General features: G+C 46.4%; 3 protein-coding genes across 3 annotated transcripts in view; 2 read left to right on the top strand and 1 right to left on the bottom strand.

Moving 5' to 3' along the window:
• Nucleotides 1–22,805, bottom strand: part of FAM168A (family with sequence similarity 168 member A) — a 373,080-nt gene that overhangs the window by 201,913 nt on the left and 148,362 nt on the right. The window lies entirely within an intron of this gene.
• RELT (RELT TNF receptor) overlaps nt 1–22,805 on the top strand; it is a 483,787-nt gene that overhangs the window by 389,976 nt on the left and 71,006 nt on the right. The window lies entirely within an intron of this gene.
• The window catches only part of ARHGEF17 (Rho guanine nucleotide exchange factor 17), a 126,556-nt gene that overhangs the window by 87,776 nt on the left and 15,975 nt on the right, over nt 1–22,805 (top strand). Inside the window, exons 6-14 of the mRNA XM_081952868.1 lie at nt 1,275–1,451; nt 3,491–3,541; nt 4,036–4,145; nt 6,248–6,333; nt 8,016–8,134; nt 10,341–10,554; nt 13,597–13,670; nt 15,448–15,641; nt 17,200–17,438. Of these exons, the coding sequence (XP_081808994.1) occupies nt 1,275–1,451; nt 3,491–3,541; nt 4,036–4,145; nt 6,248–6,333; nt 8,016–8,134; nt 10,341–10,554; nt 13,597–13,670; nt 15,448–15,641; nt 17,200–17,438 (1,264 nt within the window). The remainder of the gene's footprint in view (nt 1–1,274; nt 1,452–3,490; nt 3,542–4,035; nt 4,146–6,247; nt 6,334–8,015; nt 8,135–10,340; nt 10,555–13,596; nt 13,671–15,447; nt 15,642–17,199; nt 17,439–22,805) is intronic.

Genomic DNA, 22,805 nt, shown 5'->3' with positions numbered 1-22,805 from the left:
TTGGGAACCTTAAGACTTGTGGACTTCAACTCCCAGAATTCTCCAGCCAGTTTGTATTCTAGTGCAGAGGTCTTCAAACTTGGGAACTTTAAGACTTGTGGACTTCAATTCCCAGAATTCCTCAGCCAGTTTGTGTTCTAGTGCAGAGGTCTTCAAACTTGGGAACTTTAAGATTTGTGGACTTCAACTCCCAGAATTCTCCAGCCAGTTTGTATTCTAGTGCAGAGGTCTTCAAACTTGGGAACTTTAAGACTTGTGGACTTCAATTCCCAGAATTCCTCAGCCAGTTTGTGTTCTAGTGCAGAGGTCTTCAAACTTGGGAACTTTAAGATTTGTGGACTTCAACTCCCAGAATTCTCCAGCCAGTTTGTATTCTAGTGCAGAGGTCTTCAAACTTGGGAACCTTAAGACTTGTGGACTTCAACTCCCAGAATTCTCCAGCCAGTTTGTATTCTAGTGCAGAGGTCTTCAAACTTGGGAACTTTAAGACTTGTGGACTTCAATTCCCAGAATTCCTCAGCCAGTTTGTGTTCTAGTGCAGAGGTCTTCAAACTTGGGAACTTTAAGATTTGTGGACTTCAACTCCCAGAATTCTCCAGCCAGTTTGTATTCTAGTGCAGAGGTCTTCAAAGTTGGGAACTTTAAGACTTGTGGACTTCCATTCCCAGAATTCCCCAGCCAGTTTGTATTCTAGTGCAGAGGTCTTCAAAGTTGGGAACTTTAAGACTTGTGGACTTCAATTCCCAGAATTCTCCAGCCAGTTTGTATTCTAGTGCAGAGGTCTTCAAACTTGGGAACCTTAAGACTTGTGGACTTCAACTCCCAGAATTCTCCAGCCAGTTTGTATTCTAGTGCAGAGGTCTTCAAACTTGGGAACTTTAAGACTTGTGGACTTCAATTCCCAGAATTCCTCAGCCAGTTTGTGTTCTAGTGCAGAGGTCTTCAAACTTGGGAACTTTAAGATTTGTGGACTTCAACTCCCAGAATTCTCCAGCCAGTTTGTATTCTAGTGCAGAGGTCTTCAAACTTGGGAACTTTAAGACTTGTGGACTTCAATTCCCAGAATTCCTCAGCCAGCATGCTGGGGAATTCTGGGAATTGAAGTTCACAAGTCTTAAAGTTCCCAAGTTTAGACACCCTTGGTTTAAGGTCTCCTGTTTGGGCAGGGGGCTGGACTAGAAGACCTCCAAGGCCCCTTCCAGCTCGATTCTGATAGCTTCCCCATCTGGTTGTCTTCCGCTCTTAACGGCACCTGCTCTCTCTTCCCCCATCAGGACCTTCTCAAGCATACCTCAGAGGAGCACCCCGATTATCCGTACTTGATAGAAGCCCAGAAAAGTATCAAGCAGGTAGCTGAGAAGATCAACAAAGGGATGAGGAGCGCAGAGGAGGTGGAGCGCAACGCACGGATAGTGCAAGAGATCGAATCCCACATTGAAGGGATGGAAGACGTAAGTCCTGAAGTTCCTTTTTCTCCCGTTGGCGTAGAGTTTGGAAATATTTTAACTAACACTATTTTGGATTATTCAATGTTATGTCAATTCGTCTTACCATCAATCATTGGCTCTTCTGCTTTCCATACACCATATTTATATTCTATCCATTGCTTTCTTGCCTCTTCTCCCTCTCTCCTCCTCCCTGCCTCCTTTCTTCCCTCTATCGTCCCTCTCTTCTCTACTTTCCCTTCCTCTCTCCTTCTTTCTCCTTTTTCCACTCCTTCTTTCTCTCCTCCTCTTCCCCTCTCTCCTAACCCCTCTCTTCCTCCTCTCATCTCCCTTCTCTCTTCCACACTCTTCATCTCATTTGCATGGTATATTTCAGCATCTGAGCGGGCTCCATTTAATGTTGATGGTGTTACTAATTTCATTTCAATAAACATATTTCATATTAATAATTTTAACATATATCCTCCTTTTAAAAAACAAAGTATAGCTATATAATACTTTGGAAATATTTTAGAGCAGGGGTGTCCATACTTGGCAACTTTAAGACTTGTGGACTTCAACTCCCAGAATTCCCCAGCCAGCTCTGCTGGCTGGGGAATTCTGGGAGTTGAAGTCCACAAGTCTTAAAGTTGCCAAGTTTGGACACCCCTGTTTTAGAGCTATTGCTTTTTCCCCCTGTCTGGTAATAATGTACCTTTCCTTCTTCATCTTCTAGTTGGTGCATTAATTTATTTTCTGTTTCTGTTTTTAAATTTGTACGCCAGCTATCTCCCTGGTTTGTTGGCATTTTCAAAATAATTTTGTCTGGTTGTTTCTAATTGTTGGGGCTGCATCTTCTTGCATAATTAAATTCTACCTGTGCTTAGTTAGTTCTTTTTCTTAAGTTTCTGATTTTGGGGTTCTTTTTGCATTTTTAGTTCCAATTTCTCTAGTTTCCTCCCCCGGAACTCTACATATTGGGAGGTGGGGGGGTGGTCTTTGTTGCTTTTTGCCACGTGTGCAATTGTTATGCCCCCCCACATGGGCTGAAGTTTTCAGATCGGGTGGAGTCCTCTCCACAAATTAGCCACGGCTATTTTACATTACCTAGACCAAGTTTCCGTCTTGGTGGATCTGAAAAAATAAAGTGGGATCCTTGGTACTCTCTGAGTTGGGTTGTTTTCTTGCAGATGTTTCATGACCCTATTAGGTAACTTTATCAGTGCTGTGAGGGAAGAGGGTTGTGAAATGTAGGACAGTGACAGGAGAGGAAGGTGGAGGAATGTAGGGTCCTTGGTGTTCTCCGAGCATGGCTGTTTCCTTGCAGACGTTTCATGACCCAACTAGGTAACATCTTCAGTAGAAGAAGGAGGTGGGATTTGCAGAGTGGAGGATAAGGAGAATGGGAGAGGGGAGGGGAGGAAGGAGAAGAGGAGGAGGAGGGCTCTGGGGTCCTTGGTGCTCTCTGAACTTAGCTGTTTTCTTGCAGATATTTCATGACCCAACTAGGTAACATCATCAGTGCTAGAAGGGAGAAGGGTTTGCTCTGTTCAAGCAAGCTACCATATTATTCGGAGTATAAGACGCACCCCCCCCCTCAAAAAGAGTGTAGAAATGTCGGTGCGTCTTATACATCGAATACATCCATTTTTGGCCTCCCGAAGGCTCCTCCCCCCCCCAAAATGGGTGAAAAATGGGCCATTTTCCACAAAAGCGGAGGCCTTTTTGCCTGCCCCCAGCAGCATACCGCAGGCTTCAGCAGGACTGGGGGAAGGCATGATGTTACCTGGTTGGGTAAAGAAACACCTGCCCAAAAAAAACTAAGCTCAGAGAGCATCAAAGACTTCACAGATGAAGTCACAGATATTCTCCTTTATTAGTCTTTGGCATTATTATGCCAATTGCTGATGAGGGTTTTAGGAGGTGACCCTGATGCTCTCAGCCATTTGTCTGAAACGGTATAGGGTTTCCTGCCTAGGCAGGGGGTTGGACTAGAAGGCCTCCAAGGTCCCTTCCAACTCTGCTATTGTATTGTATTATTATTGTATTATCTCTCATCTCTACAGCTTCAAGCTCCACTTCGGAGGTTTTTACGGCAGGAGATGGTGGTGGAAGTGGTAAGTCCTCCTTGTTGCTCGCTTGCTTCGTTGCTTGTATTCTTACGATTTATACTGATTGTTTTAGTGCAGGGGTGTCCAAACTTGGGAACTTTAAGACTTGTGGACTTCAACTCCCAGAATTCCCCAGCCAGCCATGCTGGCTGGGGAATTCTGGGAGTTGAAGTCCACAAGTCTTAAAGTTCCCAAGTTTGGACACCCCTGTTTTAGCGTGAGAAACGGTCACAAGTCCCTTTTTTTCAGTGCCGTTGTTAACTTCAGATGGTCACTAAATGAGTGGCCATAAGTCAAGGACTATCTCTATGCAGCTATGCCATTAAAAAAATATATCCTATTTTGACTGGATGCCAAATTAGGGAAACCCACTCTGCGTATAGCCGTGCATTTTCATTCATCCTGATCCCAGAGATCTGTGGGGTCCCAAAGCTTGCCCCCTTGCATGTCACTAGCCCTGCCTTGTTTCCTTGTGACCCTTTCCTGGATCTGCTTTCCAGAAGCCGGTGGGTGGGAAGAAGGACCGCTCGCTGTTCCTCTTCACCGACTTGCTGGTTTGCACTACGCTGAAGCGCAAGTCGGGGTCCCTGCGGCGGAGTTCCATGAGTCTGTAAGTACACACTAGCAGTAGCAACAACAGCTGGACTTACATACCGCTTCCCGGTGCTTCCCAGCCCCTCTTTGAGTGGTTTACAGAGTCAACACATTAATTGGGGGTCCTCATTTGACCCACCTTGGAAGGACGGAAGGCTGAGTCAACCCTGAGGTGGTCAGGATCGAACTCCTGGCAGTGAGAAGAGAATTAGCCTCGAATACTGCATTCTCAACCACCAGAAAAGAAGGAAGGAAGGAAGGAAAATGGGGAAGAAGAAGGGAGGAGAATGGGGAAGAGGAAGGAAGGAAGGAAGGGACGGAAGGAAGGAAAATGGGGAAGAGGAAGGAAGGGAAGGAAGGAGAATGGGGGAAGAGGAAGGAAGCAAGGAGAATGGGAGAAGAAGAAGGAAGGAAGGAAGAAAAATGGGGAAGAAGAAGGAAGGAGAATGGGGAAGAGTAAGGAAGGAAGGGAAGGAAGGAAGGAGAATGGGGGAAGAGGAAGGAAGGAAGGAAGGAGAATGGGAGAAGAAGGAAGGAAGAAAAGTGGGGAAGAAGAAGGAAGGAGAATGGGGAAGAGGAAGGAAGGGAAGGAAGGAGAATGGGGGAAGAGGAAGGAAGGAAGGAGAATGGGAGAAGAAGGAAGGAAGAAAAATGGGGAAGAAGAAGGAAGGAGAATGGGGAAGAGGAAGGAAGGAAGGAGAATGGGAGAAGAAGAAGGAAGGAAGAAAAATGGGGAAGAAGAAGGAAGGAGAATGGAGGAGAGGAAGGAAGGAAGGGCAATAGACTTATATACCGCTTCACAGTACTTTCCAGCCCTCTCTAAGCGGTTTACAGAGTCAGCCTCTTTCCTCCAACAATCTGAGAAGGAAGGAAGGAAGGAGAAAAGGAATAGCAATAGCCCTACCGCCTTATAATGCTTTACCGGCCACTCTAAGCAGTTTACAGAGTCAGCCTTTTGCCCCCAACAATCTGGCTCCTCATTTGACCCACCTCGGAAGGACAGGAGGCTGAGTCAACCTGGAGCCAGTCAGGATCGAACTGCTGGCAGTGGGCAGAGTCAGCCTGTAATGGTACACTCTAACCACTGTGCCACCCGGAAGGAGAATGAGAAAGGGAATAAGAGAAGAAGGAAGGGTTGGAGGGAAGGAAAGAGGGGGAAAAGAAGGAATAGCAGTAGCACTTATATACTGCTTCATAATGCTTTTCCGGCCCTTTCTAAGCGGTTTACAGAGTCACCCTCTTGCCCCCAACAATCTAACCCTAACCCTTGAGGTGGTGAAAATCGAACTGGTGGGCAGAGTTAGCTTGCAATATTGCATTCTAACCACTGGATGGACTTCAACTCCCAGAATTCCCCAGCCAGCATGGTTTGAGCTCTGACTGGATGGTGGGGAAGGGAAGGATTGAAGCTCCTTGAAGACAGCTGGTCCTTTGCATCCTTTGAGAGGGTCCTTGAGGCCACCTGGAGGTTTTATCTGTGTCCTCAGGGTCCCCTGAGTGGTGCAAATGGGTGTGGAGCCAACAGTGAAGGGACACGGGGCAGAAAACACCCTGCAGCCAAAAAGGCTCCAAACTCATTTGCACCACTCGGGTGACCCACAGACAAAGCTCCAGGTGGCCTCAAGGACCCTCTAAAACAGGGGTGTCCAAACTTGGGAACTTTAAGACTTGTGGACTTCAACTCCCAGAATTCCCCAGCCAGCCATGCTGGCTGGGGAATTCTGGGAGTTGAAGTCCACAAGTCTTAAAGTTCCCAGGTTTGGACACCCCTGCTCTAAAAGGAGGCAAATGACCAACTGTCTGCAAGGCAGATCAATCCTTCCATCCTTCACCATCCAGTCGGAGCTGAAGAAGCTTCTCGGAGGAGGAGCGAAACGTCTTCAAAAGAAAAAAAAAACCGGAAAGTCCAGTTGCCTCCTGAAAAAAAAGCACCTTTAGGATGGCCCCGAGTCACTTTTTCCAATGCTGTTGTCACTTGAAACGGTCACTGAACAAATGGTTGTAAGTCCAGGACGCCCTGTATTTGATTTTTTTAAAAGCAAATGCCTCCCCGTAGCTTTGTTACCGCGAAGTTCTCAGTCTCCGTTTTTTTTCTCTCTTGGGGGGTTTCCCTTCCAGCTACACAGCAGCCAGTGTGATTGACACAGCCAGCAAGTACAAACTGCTCTGGAAAATGCCTTTGGAGGACGTGGAGATGGTGAAAGGTTTGTGGCGGCGGCTGTAGTAGGGATAGTCGAAGCCGTTGTGTAACGTTGCGCTTCTTAGAAACAGTTTTCATCCCAAGCTGAGATTTCTCTCGAATCAAGCCAGGCCACTTGCAGGGGGAAAAGCCAGACCAGGATTGGTGGATGTTATCTGCAGAAACGGACACGAGGAGGAGGAGGAGGAGGAGTCTGCCATTTCGTTACCCAACTAGGAAACACTCTGCACTGATGAGGTTACCTGGCTGGGTCAAGAAACGTCTGCAAGAAAAACAACCAAGTTCAGAGGGCAACAAGGACCCCATAATCTTCTTCTTCCTCCTCCTCCTCCCTGCATATCCCTCTCCCTTCTAGCACTGGTGATGTTCCCTAGATGGGTAATAAGCCTTAAAAAAAAACCACTCAGTGCAGAGAGCATCAATTCCACAATTCTCTTCCCCTTCCTCATGTCCCTCCTGTGTAGCACTGATGATGTTCCCTAGTTGGGTCATGAAACGTTTGCAAGAAAACCACCAAGCTCAGAGAGCACCGAGGACCCCACAGTCGTCGTCCTCCCCCTCCTTCACAAATCCTGCCCCCTTCTAGCCCTGATGATGTTCCCTAGTTGGGTAATAAAAAGTCTGCAAGAAAACAACCAACATCAGAGAACAGCAAGGACCCCACAGTCCCCCTCCTCTCCTCTTCTCTAAACCCCACTCCTTTCTAGCATTGATGATGTTACCTAGTTGGGTCATGAAATGTTTGCAAGAAAACCGCCAAGCTCAGAGAGGACCAAGGACCCCACAGTCCTCCTCCCCTCTGCATACCCCCTCTCCCTTCTAGCACTGATGATGTTACCTACTTTGGTAATGAAATGTCTTCAAAACAACCACCCAGTGCAGAGAGCATCCACTCCTCTTCCTCCTCCTCCTCCTCCCCCACCTCCTCCTCCTCCTCTTCCTATTGTCTTTCTCCTTCTGTCCCATCCGTCTAGGACTGATGATATTACTTAGCTAGGTAATGAAATGTTTGCAACCTCAGAGACCACTAAGGACCGCCCAGTCCTCCTCCTCTCCACAAACCCCTCTCCCTTCCAGCAGTGATGATGTTCCCTAGTTTGGTAATGAAACGTCTGCAACAAAATATCCAAGGTCAGAGGGCATCAGGGACCCCACAGTCGTCCTCTTCTTCTCTCTTTCTCTTCCACTCTTTTCTCCTCCTCTCTCTTCCATTCTCCTCCTCTTTCACCTTCTTCTTCCTTCTTCACCTTCTCCTCCTCTGCTTCTTCTTCTTTTCCTTCTCCTCCTCCACCACCTCTTCTTCTCCTCCTCCTCCTCTGCTTCGTCTCCTCCTCCTCCTCTGCTTCTTCTTCTTCTCCTCCTTCTCCTCCTCCTCCTCTGCTTCTCCTCCTCCTCCTCCTCCTCCTCCTTGCACCCCCCTCCTTTCTAACATGGATGATGTTCCCTAGATGACTCATGAAATATCTTCCAAGAAAACCACCCAGGTGGGAGACCACCAAGGACCCCCAGGCCTCCCACCTCAGCTAGAGATATTCTCTTATCAGCATGTCAAGACTGCAGGCAAAATCTAGGAAAGAACCAAGCCGTTCAATCCCACCCCTTTCTCTCACAGATGACCTGATGGATCTCTTTAGGACATAACCAGTGGGAGGCCTTAAATGGTTTTTTTCTCCCCTGCACACACAGGGAGCTGTCAATCCAGCAATCGTGACAGCATCCAGAAAGCCATCTGCCGCTTGGACGAAGACCTCAGCACCCTTGGCCAAGTTAGCAAACTCTCGGAGACCCTCAGTTTCCCCCACCAGGTGAGACATCTTCCCAGTGGTGAAATGGACGTTTTTTTGCAAACCGGGTTCTCTGGGCGTGGCTTGGTGGGCGTGGCTTGGTGCGGGGGTAGTCATGTGACTGGGTGGGCATGGCCAACTTTTAAAAACTTTTAAAGCATTTTTTACTACCTATTCGCCCGAACCAGTAGTAAAAAATGCTTTAAGAATTTTTTTAAAAAAAGGTTCAGCCGTGTGATCGTGGGAACCTTTTTTTTTTTCACTTTTTAAAAGTATTTTTAAACTACTGGTTCGTGGAAATAGGTAGTAAAAAAATTATTGAAAAATTGAAAAAAGGGTTCCATAATGGCACGGGCTCACGGCTGATCCATGAGATCATTGGAAGCTTTTTTTTTCTCTTTTTTCTTTTTAAAGCTTTTTTTTCCTGCCAGTTCGGGCAAATAGCCAGGGAAAAAATGCTTTGGAAAGCAGGAAAAAAAGCTTCTGACGATTTTGCAGCACACAGCTCAGCCACGCAATGCTCGGAAGCTTTTTTTTTTTTTTTACTACCGATTCGCAGAACCAACAACAATTGTCCCTGTTAAGTAATTAAGCTCCCCGTTAGAAGAGCGAGTATGCAGAGAAGCGTAACGAGAGTGATATGGAATAACACGCATAAACCAGCATACAGAGACACTGAATAGTATAAAAATATAGTAGTTTACTATGTAGAAATATAGAGGTATTCAGAGTCCGGTTATCAGTCCACATCATACACAGTTCAGTCATTCAGTTATCAAAATAGTCTAACACACAAAATATAGCTAAACAGTAGCAAACCACAATACCTCAATATACACCGACCAGCATCTAACAAAACAGAGAGCTAACAGCCATTCTGGCTCCCTCTTATGGCTGCTTGAGGTAACAAACCAATTGCAACTCTTAAGCATTTAAAGTAACAGTAAAGTAATCATAGCTTATATACATTGTCAAACCAAGCCTAGGGTTACATCCCTAACAGTCCCTACCAGTTCACGCAAACCAATGCGAACCAGTAGCATTTCGCCCCTTCATCTTCCCCATCAAAATGTCAGAGAAGGAAAGTTTAAATGGAAAAAGAAAAGAAAAGAAATACGGTTGGCCAAAACGAACAACCCAATCACATCCTTAAATCATGGCTAAAACATCTTCAATAAAATCACTACAGGTAGTCCTCAACTTACAACCACCATGGCGCCCCAGATATCTGTGGCTAAGCGAGACAGTTCTTGAGCAAATTTTGATTCGTTGTATGACCTTTCTTGCCACAGTTGTTAAGTGGGTCACTGCCGTTGTTAAGTTAGTCATGCTTTTTCACAGTTACGGCCATTGCAGCGCCCCCACAGTCATGCAATCTCCATTCGGATGCTTGGCAGTTGATACACATTTATGACGGTCGCAGTGATCCGTTTTGCGACCTTCCGACAAGCCAAGTCAATGGGGGAAGCCCGATTGGCTTAACAACCATGTTGCTCAATTAACAACCGCACGGATTTGCTTATGAAATGCGGCTAGAAATGGGGCAAAACTCGCGTAACCGATTTCTCACTTAGCAAACCTAACTTTGGGGTTGAATTGTGGTCGTAAGTCAAGGACTACCTGTACAATGACAAACGGGCTTTTTTAGTGGGTCACGTTGTTGTCGTTTTTTTAGCTTAACAATATGATCTGCCCCTAAAAGGCCAGTTGTGGTTCTTTTTGTCAAGGTTCCAAGTAACACATCCATTGCAAGCAAGACTCCGAGGCAATTGAATTCCTCAAAAGATTGCTTTTATATGGAAGTATCATATTGGCATCTATTTGGTGAAAACCGACTCTGAAAACTCACCTCAGAAAAAGTAAAACGAACTCAAAACAATCAGTCACATGGTCCAATCACGGCTCAGTCTGGTTGCCTGGTGACATCACTCCTCCTTCCTCTGCACAGGTGTGAGAATGTCCTTGGTTCTCAAGAGAAAGTATTTTGTTTTGGCTACAAAAATCCCCTCTATCTCAAATCCCCCCTCCCTGACCCTCAGCTCTTGTGTGGCAACGCTGAAGCGGTCCAAAATGGTTTCGGTCAGGTCAGCTTCAGGGTTGACCCTTTTGGTCTGCTAGAAAATCATGGCTCAGGTTGTTTCCCTCACACACTCACCCAAAATTCACCTTATCCGCAAGTTTTTGAAATTCCCACGACTCTCCTTCTAATCTCCGCTCTCTTCTTCAGACTCTGGATGACGTCATCAAGGACTTAATGGCCGCCATCCACCGGGAACTGACCGAGAAGCAGTCCGTGTCCTTCAGCCTCTCCTTCCCACCCAACAAAATGGAGCTCACCGTCACCAAATCCGACAGCACCGACTCTCACATTTTTGAATTTCCCAATCCGGATGCCCGGCACAGTTTTGAACAAGGTTTTGAGGACGCCAAGAAAAAGCTAGGTAGCTTACAATGACGCTTTGGCACCCGGTGTTAGAATGAACTCCGTTCTAACTTTCCCGACTGTTCTCAATGCTCCTTGCTACCCGCACACCCCGCAGGTAGAAAACTAGCGGCTCAGCATGAAAATGTGTCTGCCGTGTGCGCCCTGATACGCTGGTTTTCCACGAACAGGGATTAGAGGCGGGTTGGAGAAGCCTTTCATGATGGTTTCTTCAATCTGGATGATGCTACAAATTTGTTAGGGTTTCTTAATTTACTTTCAATTTTAATCTACATATATAAAACCGGCTGTGTATGTGTGTGTGTGTATGTTCCAGCATAATTCTGGAATGCCTCGAGCAATTTCAATCAAACTTGGTACACAGATGACTTACCCTCTGGTGGAAAATACTGTGGGGGGTAAGACACCCCTAACACCCCTCGGGGTGTGTGTTCTGTTAAGAAACAGCCTGTTGTGCCTTAAAACGACTTCTACTGTACTGCCATAATTGTACAGCACAGTAGAGTTGCCATGGTAATGGCTTCACAGTATTGCACCAGGGGGCGCCCTCTGGTAGGGGGGAAAATCCAACATTAGAAATTACATTTGGTCTGGACATTTTCCCCCTATAAATAAATACCCGGGCAACGCTTGGTTATCATCTAGTTTACTTTAAAGAAAGACTAGAAACAAGGAGAGATTAAAAACAGGAGATGGTGAGTTCTAGTCCCGCTTTAGGCATGAAACCCAGCTGGGTGACTTTGGGCCAATCACCAGGAGACGGGGAGTTCTAGTCCCGCCTTAGGCATGAAACCCAGCTGGGTGACTTTGGGCCAATCACCAGGAGACGGGGAGTTCTAGTCCTGCCTTAGGCATGAAAGCCAATTGAGTGACTTTGGGCCAATCACCAGGAGATGGTGAGTTCTAGTCCTGCCTTAGGCATGAAAGCCGGCTGAATGACTTTGGGCCAATCACCAGGAGACGGTGAGTTCTAGTCCTGCCTTAGGCATGAAAGCCGGCTGAATGACTTTGGGCCAATCACCAGGAGACGGTGAGTTCTAGTCCTGCCTTAGGCATGAAAGCCGGCTGGGTGACTTTGGGCCAATCAACAGGAGACGGTGAGTTCTAGTCCTGCCTTAGGCATGAAAGCCAGCTGGGTGACTTTGGGCCAATCACCAGGAGATGGTGAGTTCTAGTCCTGCCTTAGGCATGAAAGCCGGCTGGGTGACTTTGGGCCAATCACCAGGAGATGGTGAGTTCTAGTCCTGCCTTAGGCATGAAAGCCGGCTGGGTGACTTTGGGCCAATCACCAGGAGATGGTGAGTTCTAGTCCTGCCTTAGGCATGAAAGCCGGCTGGGTGACTTTGGGCCAATCAACAGGAGACGGTGAGTTCTAGTCCTGCCTTAGGCATGAAAGCCAGCTGGGTGACTTTGGGCCAATCACCAGGAGATGGTGAGTTCTAGTCCTGCCTTAGGCATGAAAGCCGGCTGAATGACTTTGGGCCAATCACCAGGAGACGGTGAGTTCTAGTCCTGCCTTAGGCATGAAAGCCGGCTGAATGACTTTGGGCCAATCACCAGGAGACGGTGAGTTCTAGTCCTGCCTTAGGCATGAAAGCCGGCTGGGTGACTTTGGGCCAATCACCAGGAGACAGGGAGTTCTAATCCCGCCTTAGGCATGAAAGCCAGCTGGGTGACTTTGGGCCAATCACCAGGAGACGGTGAGTTCTAGTCCCTCCTTAGGCATGAAAGCCGGCTGGGTGACTTTGGGCCAATCACCAGGAGACGGTGAGTTCTAGTCCTGCCTTAGGCATGAAAGCCGGCTGAATGACTTTGGGCCAATCACCAGGAGACGGTGAGTTCTAGTCCTGCCTTAGGCATGAAAGCCGGCTGGGTGACTTTGGGCCAATCAACAGGAGACGGGGAGTTCTAGTTCTGTCTTAGACGTGAAAGCCAGCTGGGTGGCTTTGGGCCAATCACCAGGAGACGGGGAGTTCTAGTTCTGCCTTAGGCATGAAAGTCAGCTGGGTGGCTTTGGGCCAATTACCGGGAGACTGGGAGTTCTAGTTCTGTCTTAGACGTGAAAGCCAGCTGGGGGACTTTGGGCCAATCACCAGGAGACGGGGAGTTCTAATCCCGCCTTAGGCATGAAAGCCAGCTGGGTGACTTTGGGCCAATCACCAGGAGATGGTGAGTTCTAGTCCCGCCTTAGGCATGAAAGCCGGCTGGGTGACTTTGGGCCAATCACCAGGAGACGGGGAGTTCTAGTCCCGCCTTAGGCGTGAAAGCCAGCTGGGTGACTTTGGGCCAATCACCAGGAGACGGGGAGTTCTAGTTCTGTCTTAGACGTGAAAGCCAGCTGGGTGACTTTGGGCCAATCACCAGGAGATGGGGAGTTCTAGTTCTGCCTTAGGCATGAAAGCCAGCTGGGTGGCTTTGGGCCAATCACCAGGAGACGGGGAGATCTAGTCCCGCCTTAGGCGTGAAAGCCAGCTGGGTGACTTTGGGCCAATCACCAGGAGACGGGGAGTTCTAGTTCTGTCTTAGACGTGAAAGCCAGCTGGGTGACTTTGGGCCAATCACCAGGAGACGGGGAGTTCTAGTTCTGTCTTAGACGTGAAAGCCAGCTGGGTGACTTTGGGCCAATCACCAGGAGACGGGGAGTTCTAGTTCTGCCTTAGGCATGAAAGTCAGCTGGGTGGCTTTGGGCCAATTACCGGGAGACTGGGAGTTCTAGTTCTGTCTTAGACGTGAAAGCCAGCTGGGGGACTTTGGGCCAATCACCAGGAGACGGGGAGTTCTAATCCCGCCTTAGGCATGAAAGCCAGCTGGGTGACTTTGGGCCAGCTGGAGGACTTTGGGCCAATCACCAGGAGAAAACAGGAGGAAGAAGGAGTATTATGTATGTTCACCGCCTTCAGTTATTTACAAAATAATAATGATGATAAAGGCAGGATAAAAATAAAGGAATATTCTTTACCAAACTATAAAATGTATTATAAAACTGAAAATCCGTATCATGTTTGAAGCTCTGTTTATTTGTTTCTCTCTCATTATGCAGCTTCTAACAAAAACTGCCTGGACCCTGAGTTCCTAAAGGCCATCCCCATTATGAAAACACGCAGTGGCATGCAAGTAGGTGCAAGTCCAACGTTTTGCTCTTTTCTTCTTCTGACCCAGGCTTCCCCAGCAGCACGAAGCCGAGTCCTCGTCCTGAGAAACCCCTTTTTATTTCATTGACAGCGAATTCCTCTCCAGCAAACTCTTTCCTCTCCCACAGTCTTTCAAGATAGGTCACCCTTACCGACCTTGATCAGTCTTGGAGAGTGGCCAAGCCAATATCTTTCAGATGCAAGAATGCAGGAATGAACGAATGGCCTCCTGCAAACTCCACTCCCCTGTTGCTCCTCTTTTATTCCCTATGGGAGGGGCCATTCATCGTCCACCTGTGGCCTTACTCCCAAATCGACTCCTGTTCTATAGCTCTTCCCTTCTCCTGGCAGCTCTGCGCATACACACACTGGGAACAGGCTCCAGCTGTTCTTCTGCCCCACTGATGTCTGACTCCGAAGGCAGCTGATAACAGTCAGACAGCTCTGGTCCCATCTCTGCCTCCGACACAGAGCCCTCATCCGAGCCTTCCCCAGACTCCAGGACTGGCCCAGGTTCCTCCCCAACCTCCTCACTGTCCGAATCTGCTGCCAGCTGCACTGGCCACTGACGAGCCACAACATTTCTCTCACTACAGGTTCTTCAGTATACTACGAAGTTATTCCTTTCACCTGCCCAATGCTTAAAAGGCTCTTGAATGCAACTCATTTGTTTCTGTTGTATGTCCCTTGAAGAGTATGATGATTTCCTGACTCACTTTGCTTCTGTCTCCCTTAATCTCAGAAGCAACTCTTCAAGTACAGGCATTCCTTGACTTATGACCACAGTTGAACCCAAAATTTCTGTTGCTGGGAGACATTTGAGTTTAGCCCCATTTTATGACTTTTCTTGCGGCAGTCATTAAGTGAATCACTGCCATTGTTACCTTGGTGACATGGTTTTTTAGTGAACCTGGCTTCCCTATTGACTTTGCTTGTCGGAAGTTCGCAAAAGGGGATCACGTGATCCCAGGACACTGCAACCGCCGTAAATATGAATCGGTTGCCAAGCACCTGAATTTTAATCAGATGACCACGGGGGAAGCTGCAATGGCCGTAAGCATGAAAAACGGCCGTAAATCACATTTTTTCCAGCGTTGTTGTGACTTTGAATGGACACTAAATGAACTGCTGTGAGTTGAGGACTACCTACATTAAATCAAACTTTAAGAAGTTTGGAATCCTTGGAAGACTTCAACTCCCAGGATTCAATTGCTGCCTGGGGGAATTCTGGGAATTGAAGTCCACCCATCTTTAAGTTCCTCTGGTTGAGAAATACGGTTTGGAGCGGAGTTTCCCATCCTTTTTAAGATCGATGGACTTCGACTCCCAGAATTCAATTGCTGGCTGGAGAATTCTGGGAATTGAAGTCCACCCATTGTTGAGGTTGAGAAATATGGTTTAGAACAGCGCTCCCCATCGTTTTTAAGACTGATGGACTTCAACTCCCAGGATTCAATTGCTGAGTGGGGAATTCTGGGAATTGAAGTCCACCCAGCAATCTTAAAATTGCTGGAGTTGAGAAAAACAGTTTAGAACAGCGTTCCCCATTGTTTTTAAGACTGATGGATTTCCAACTCCCAGAATTCAGTTGCTGCCTGGGGGAATTCTGGGAATTGAAGTCTACCCATCTCCCAGTTCCTGTGGTTGAGAAACTCTTATTAGTATGGGCAGGAAATTGTGAGGAGTAAAACCCCCTCCGCTTGCTGGCCTGCTGACAATAAAGACCTTCTGGGCGACTTCTTTTGCTTCCCCCTCCCCAGTTCTCCTGCGCCTCCCCCAGCCACAGCAACCCGGAGAATGCCTGCGAGGTCTGGGTCTGCAACAGCGACGGTTACGTGGGCCAGGTGTGCCTGCTCAGCATCCGGAAGGAGCCCATCGTGGAAGCCTGCATTGCCGTCTGCTCCGCGCGGATTCTGTGCATCGCCTCCGTGCCGGGGCTCAAGAGGACCTACAGGTAGCAGCCCTGCCAGCCCCCCCCCCTCGACCTCTGGGGGTGCTTGAGGTGGACTCTGCTTGGGAATCTCTAGAGGGTTCCCAAGAGTCCCACTGCAGAAGGAAGGAGGGGTCTGTGGGGAGCTTTTGCTTCGTTCATTCATTCAGAAAAAATATATACGGGCCGTGTTTTTATGGAGGGGAGGGGAGGAGAGGAAGGAACGGTGGAGAGAGGAGAGGGGAAAAGGAAGGAGAGGAGATGAAAAGGAAGGAGAGGAGAAGGGAAGAGAGAAGAGGAGAAAAGGAAGGAATGGTAGAGAGAGGAGAGGAGAAAAGGAAGGAAAGGAGAATAGTAGAAAAGGAAAGAGGAGAGGAGAAATGGGAGGAAAGGTGGAGAGAGGAGAGGGAAAAAGGAAGGAGAGGAGAATAGGATAAAAGGAGGAGAGGAGAAATGGAAGGAAAGGTGGAGAGAAGAGAGTGGAAAAGGAAGGAGAGGAGAATAAGAGAAAAGGAAAGAGGAGAGGAGGAAAGGGAGGAAAGGAGGAGAGAGGAGAGGAGAAAAGGAAGGAAAGGAGAATAGTAGAAAAGGAAAGAGAGGAAAGGAGAAATGGGAGGAAAGGTGGAGAGAGGAGAGGGGAAAAGGAAGGAGAGGAGAATAAGAGAAAAGGAAAGAGAGGAGAGGAGAAAAGGAAGGAGAGATGAAAAGGAAGGAAAGGAGGAGAGAAGAGAAGAGAGGAGAAAAGGAAGGAAAGGAGGAGAGAAGAGAAGAGAGGAGAAAAAGAAGGAAAGGAGGAGATTCTATCGTTTTGGTAACTTTCCCCAGATTTTTTCCCCAGTCTTTCCCCAGGATTCCCACCTTTCCTGTTTAATTTCCCCTTTTTTTTGGGGGGGGGGGCAATTCTAGGATGTGGGGAAACTTTCTGTATCTTTTAAAATTCCAGTCCTAGCCTTATTCTACTGCGGGAAGCATCTTTCAGTAAAAGGACCATTCGCTTCAACCAAATGGAGTCAAAGGTCTTTCTTTTTCTTTTCTTTTTTATAAATTTTATTTTGCTTGTACAAACTTCACATCTTTGCAGCACATTACATTTTTTTACCTGTCTGTTGTGTCTGTTTTATCTATACCCATAAATCTTTTATAACTATAACTTCATATATTTGTGCATTTACATTATTTCATACATTTTTTTTCATTCTATATGTAATATTCTATATAGTCTACGTGTAACAGTTTTTACTACATTCACGTCATTTTGTGTAATATTTATTTGCTATAGTCTATCTCATATTTCAATCTTTTAATCCTTTTCCGGTTGTGTAGTTGTCTATCGTTTTGTTGATCCTTCTTCCTTTCTTTTTTGCTTTCCTGCTTTTCCCCTCCTTTCCTCTCGCCAATTGTACAATACATCCCATACGGAGTAGTATTCAAATTCGTCTTTCTCTTTTAATACTTTCATGAGCCTATCCATCTCTGGGTCTTTCTTTCCTGAGGGATCAGACCGGGACAGGACTGACACTAGAAGTACATGTAACAAAGCTCTGCCACTCATTTTCTCTTTGCAACGCTTTCCTTCCACCAGGGAACGTCCGGTCTCTCTGGCCAGCCCGGCCTCGGAGCCAGCAAATCCCACCCTGGATGAGACACCACCTCAAGCCTGTTTGCACATTTCCATTTCTGGTTCTTCTCTGGAGATCTCGGAGCCGATGGACACCGCTGGCAGGGAACTCGTCCCGTTTGACAGCGATGATACCGACGACGAGTCCTCGCCGAGTCCTTCCGGAACACTTCAGAGCCATTCCACCATCTCCAGTTTTACAAGTGAGTTCTCGGTTTCTAGAAAAAGAGGATATGGTGACCTGTAGAGAGAGTGTTGTGGCCCGCCAGTGGTCAGCAGAGCTGGCAGCAGATTCGGACAGTGAGGAGGTTGGGGAGGAAGATGGGCCAGTCCTGGAGTCCGGGGAAGGCTCTGATGAGGGCTCTGTGTCGGAGGCAGAGAGGGGGCCTGGGCCGTCTGACAGTTATCAGCTGCCTTCAGAGTCAGACATCAGTGAGGCAGAGTAACAACTGGAGCCTGTTCCCAGTGTACGCATGCGCAGAGTTGCCAGACGAAGGGAACAGCTAAAGAACAGGGGTCGACTTGGGAGTAAGGCCACAGGTGGAGGATGAATGGCCCCTCCCATAGGGAATAAAAGAGGGAGCATCAGGGGAGTGGAGTTTGCAGGAGGCCATGAGTTTCCTTCATTGGTTCGTGACACTCTGAGACTCCTGGCCAAGTTCTGCAGATCTTGGCCTGTCAGCTCTCCAAGGCAGAGAAGGTCTGTGACCGTAAATCCTCCCTTGAAAGACTTTGCTGGATGTGAAGGAGCAGAATTCACAGTTAATTAATAAAAGGTTTTTTTTTTTCGGGACCAGGAGTTGGCTTCATTCTCTTGGGAAGCCTCGGTCAGAGCAGATAGTTCTCAGCTTACAACAGTTCATTTAGTGACTATTCAAAGTTACAACAGCACTGAAAAAAGTGACATGAGTGGTTTTCAAACTTACGACCATTTTTCTCAACCTGGGCAATTTTAAAACGGGTGGAATTTCAACTTCCAGAATCTCCGTGGCTGCCTGTGGAATTCTGGAAGTGGAAGTGAGAATAGCAGAATCAAAGAATAACAGAGTTGGAAGGGACCTTGGAGGTCTTCTAGTCGAACCCCCTGCTCAGGCAGGAAACCCGATACAGATAGTCCTCGACTCACAACAGTTCATTTAGTGACTGTTCAAAGTCACAATGCCACTGAAAAAAGTGACATGACCATTTTTCACACTTACGACCATTGTAGCATCCCCACGATCAAAATTCAAATGCTTGACTCATATTTATGATGGTTGCAGCATCCTGGATCGACATGTGATCTCTTTGTGTGACCCTCTGACAAGCAAAGTCAATGGAGAAGCCATATTCACTCTACAACCATGCCACTCATTTAACAATTGCGGTGATTCACTTAACAACGGTGGCAAGAAAGATAATAAAACAGTCAGAATCCACTTAATACAGGGGTGTCCAAACTTGGGAACTTTAAGACTTGTGGACTTCAACTCCCAGAATTCCCCAGCCAGCCATGCTGGCTGGGGAATTCTGGGAGTTGAAGTCCACAAGTCTTAAAGTTCCCAAGTTTGGACACCCCTGACTTAACAAATGTCCCACTTAACAGAAGTGTTGGGCTCAATTGGGGTGATACATTGAGGCCTTTATGTACCACAAAAGTCCCATTCAAGACATACATACACTCACAGAAAAACACACACGGAGTTGTTGTTTTAAGCCTGTTTCCAGGGGTGAAATCCTCCCGGTTCGGCTGTGAGCCACGCGATCATCGGAAGCTTTTTCCCACTTTTTAAAGCATTTTTTTCCTGCCAGTTTGAGCAAATAGGCAGGAACAAAATGCTTTAAAAAGTGAAAAAAAGTTGGCTACGCCCACCCAGTCACATGACCCCCCCACAAGCCACGCCCACAGAACCAGTAGTAAAAAAAAATAGGTTTCACCACTGCCCGTTTCCATCAACCAAGGCTGAGTTGCTTTAATAAACATTTTAAAAATCCACCTTTTTTCCCCACCACCCACCAGAAAGTACTTAGTTAAAGCATCATGGAAGCATGGGAGCACAAACAAACTCCGTTGTCTTTCGGTTCCTAAGAAACAGGCCTTGGATTACCTAGCAAAATGTCCAAATATTTGTGCTCCCTTGGAAGCTGCCCTTGTTTATCCACTTCGAGAGCAGCAGCGTCGTTACAACCGAGACGGAATAATGTGACGTCTTCGGCCCAAAATGAGAGCTTGTTATCGGAGGTTTTGTTATTGTTTATATTAATGCTGTAGCCGGTGTCAAGATGGTGCGATATGATAGCCTGTTAATAAAAAAAAAAATGCACTGGAATAAACCAGCCCAAATAAAAACGCTCCCTCCTAAAACACACACACACACACAGATTAAGGTAAAGGTTCCTCTCGCAAAGATGTGCCAGTCGTTCCTTACTCTAGGGATTCGAACCGTCAAACTGCCGACCTTTCTGATTGACAAGGTCAGCATCTTAGCCACTGAGCCACCCGTTTTATTTATTTTTATATATATATCGGGTGACATATATATATATATATATATATATATATATATATATATATATATATATATATATATATATATATATATATATATATATATATATATATATATATATGTCTTATGTCACAACCCCTTGTATGCCCAAATATATATCTATGTGTGTTGTGTTTGTGCTGATAAATAAATAAAGGGAGACTAGTATAGATCTATTTCAAGCTATTTAGCTCTCATCAGCTAGCCATACCCTTATTGGGATTTGAACCTGGGCTGTATTACATATTAGGCAGATGTATTAGCCACTAAGACACAGGCTCTCCTCCTTTATCGCCTATAAAATAAAAATTATATATATATATATAAAAAGCTGCAGTCCACCACTTGAAACAATATAAAGCCATTTATTCTAGCAGCCATTTAAAAATAGCAGCACATATCTCCAAGCATAACTTCCTGTTTATCTATAAACTCGTTTTCCCAAGTTTTTGTCTGCTAAACTTGGTGGAGCTTCACTTCTCCAACATTCCTGCTAGAGGGGGTGCGAAGCTGTGATTTGAGGAAGTTGAAGAAAGAAAGAATTCTGGATTTGGGAAAGGACTTCTAGACAGAGGAGGTACCGAGAACCCATCAGAGAAAATAAATAAGTAAGGGCAACAACAGAAAGGAAGAGGGATGAGGAGGGAAAAGAAGAAAGGGTAAAGCAGAGGGAGTAAGGGAGGGGAATTAAGAGTAGGAGAGAGGGGAAGAAAGAGGAGAAGAGAGGAGAAGGGGGAAAGAGGGGAAGAAGAAAGGAAGAGGGATGAGGAGGGAAAAGAAGAAAGGGTAAAGCAGAGAGAGTAAGGGAGGGGAATTAAGAGTAGGAGAGAGGGGAAGAAAGAGGAGAAGAGAGGAGGCAGGGAAAGAGGGGAAGAAGAAAGGAGGGAGGATGAGGAAGGAAAGAAAGAAAGGGTAAAAGCAGAGGAAGTAAAGGAGGGGAATTAAGAGTAGGAGAGCGGGGAAGAAGGAAGAGAGGAGGAGAGGGGGAAAGAGAGGGGAAGAAGAAAGGAGGGAGGATGAGGAGGGAAAGGAAGAAAGGGTAAAGCAGAGGAAGTAAGGGAGGGGAATTAAGAATAGCAGAGAGAGGAAGGAGGAGGAGAAGAGAGGGAAAGAAGAAAGGAGGACGGAGGAGGAAAGTAGAAGGCAGAGAAGGGAGGATGAGAAGATGGAAGGAGGAAGGTTGTTGCAAAATAAGATGGAGGCACCGGGTAGCAAGAAAGTGACCCAAACTGTATTCTATACAAGTGTGTATAAATGAGTATAGAGACTAATGATGAACAGACAAATGTTAAATAGCAATTATAAGAATGTATATCTATGAATGAATTTGAAAGGGAAAAATAAAAAACTTTTTAAAAAAAATGCCGTCCTATTGAGACACGTTTTTGTGGCCAGGCGCATGCGCGGAGCAAAGCACATTCGTGAAAGACTGGGCACATGCCTGGAAGGGGTGCATGCGCCTGTAAAATGCACACATGCAGAGCGAACCAGTGGCAACAAAATGTGAAACCCACGGCTGGATCTAAACCATTGACAACAAGTTACCCGTATTCTGGGATAAAAAGGGTTGAGGAAGTGGTGGTTTTTTCCCCCAAATCTCTCAAAACTGCGGAATCAGGAAAAGTGCAGAGAAGATTTTTTTTTTTGCAGTGCTGTTGTACCTTAATCACTAAATTGATGGTTGTAAGTTGTTGTTTTTTTAGGTTTTTTATTTTTAATCTCTTACAGACGGTTACAGGTATATATTCACATCGTTATAATTCTTATTTATACTGATCACTTATTTGTTTTCTCCATATTAAAAAGTTAAACTATACTTCCTGGGTTGCTTTGTTTACCATCCCATATACCAGTGGTGTCCAAACTTGGGAACTTTAAGACTTGTGGACTTCAACTCCCAGAATTCCCCAGCCAGCCATGCTGGCTGGCTGGGGAATTCTGGGAGTTGAAGTCCACAAGTCTTAAAGTTCCCAAGTTTGGACAGCCCTGTCATACACCTATTTTGTGCTATCACCACCCTATTATTCCCTTCCTTTTCTTCCTTCCTCCCTTCTCTACTTTCTTCCTTCCTCTTCTCCTTCCTCTTTCCTTCTTCCCTTCCCTCTACCCTACTCTTCTCTTCCTCCTCCTACCCTCTCTCCTTCTCTTTCTATCCCTTCCCTCCTTCCTCTCTTTTCCTCTTTCTTCCTTTCCTCTCCTTTTCTCTCTCCTCCTCTCTTCCTCTCTTTCTTTCCTTTTCTGTTGCTGTGGTTATCTCTTTTCATCTCTCAACTGGTCTATTTTCGGGATGATATTCCCGCAAGCCCAGGTATAATTTATACTTCGCATTTCCCATTCCCTTTTCTTCACTATCGTATCCTACCTATTTTTTTCATCTACGTCTGATTCTTGAACATATATGTCGATTCTTTCTTTTCTATTTTCCCCCTCTTCCCCTCCCTTTTTCATTTAACAGTGTGCCGTCTGGGTTCTATATCTCCCTCTTGCTTTCTTTTCTAGATTTCTTTTCTCTTTCGCTCCAAACTTGGGAACTTTAAGACTTGTGGACTTCAACTCCCCGAGAAGCCCACAAGTCTTAAAAGTTCCCAAATTTGGACACTCCTGCTCTAAGCAGTCACAGAATCTACCCCATGTCTTGAAGTTCACAGATAGTCCTCGATTTACAACATTAATTTAGGGACCCTTCCAAAGCACAACAGCGCTCAAAAAAGTGACTTGCGGCTGCTTTTCACACTTACACCCGTGGTCATGTGATCAAAATTTGGGCGGTTGCCAACTGACTCCTATCTATGACGGTCGCAGTGTCCCGGGGATCATTGTGACCTTCTGAGAAGCAAAGTCAATGGGGGAAGCCAGATTCACTTAACAACCGTGCGACTAACTTAACAACTGCAGTGATTCGCTTAACGGTGGCAAGAACCGTTTGTAAAATAGGGGGAAATTTCACTTAACAACTGTGTCGCTTCATCATCATCCTCTTTTAACGTCCCCATAATCCCTTGCGGGGTGTGGTCTGGGCAACTGAATGGAGCTGAATATTTA

The sequence above is a fragment of the Natrix helvetica genome (assembly GCF_964273705.1).
Source record: "Natrix helvetica genome assembly, chromosome: 4".
NCBI lineage: Eukaryota > Metazoa > Chordata > Lepidosauria > Squamata > Natricidae > Natrix > Natrix helvetica.
Note: the sequence above shows the minus strand (reverse complement) of the source record. Positions and strands in the feature narration are given on the sequence as shown.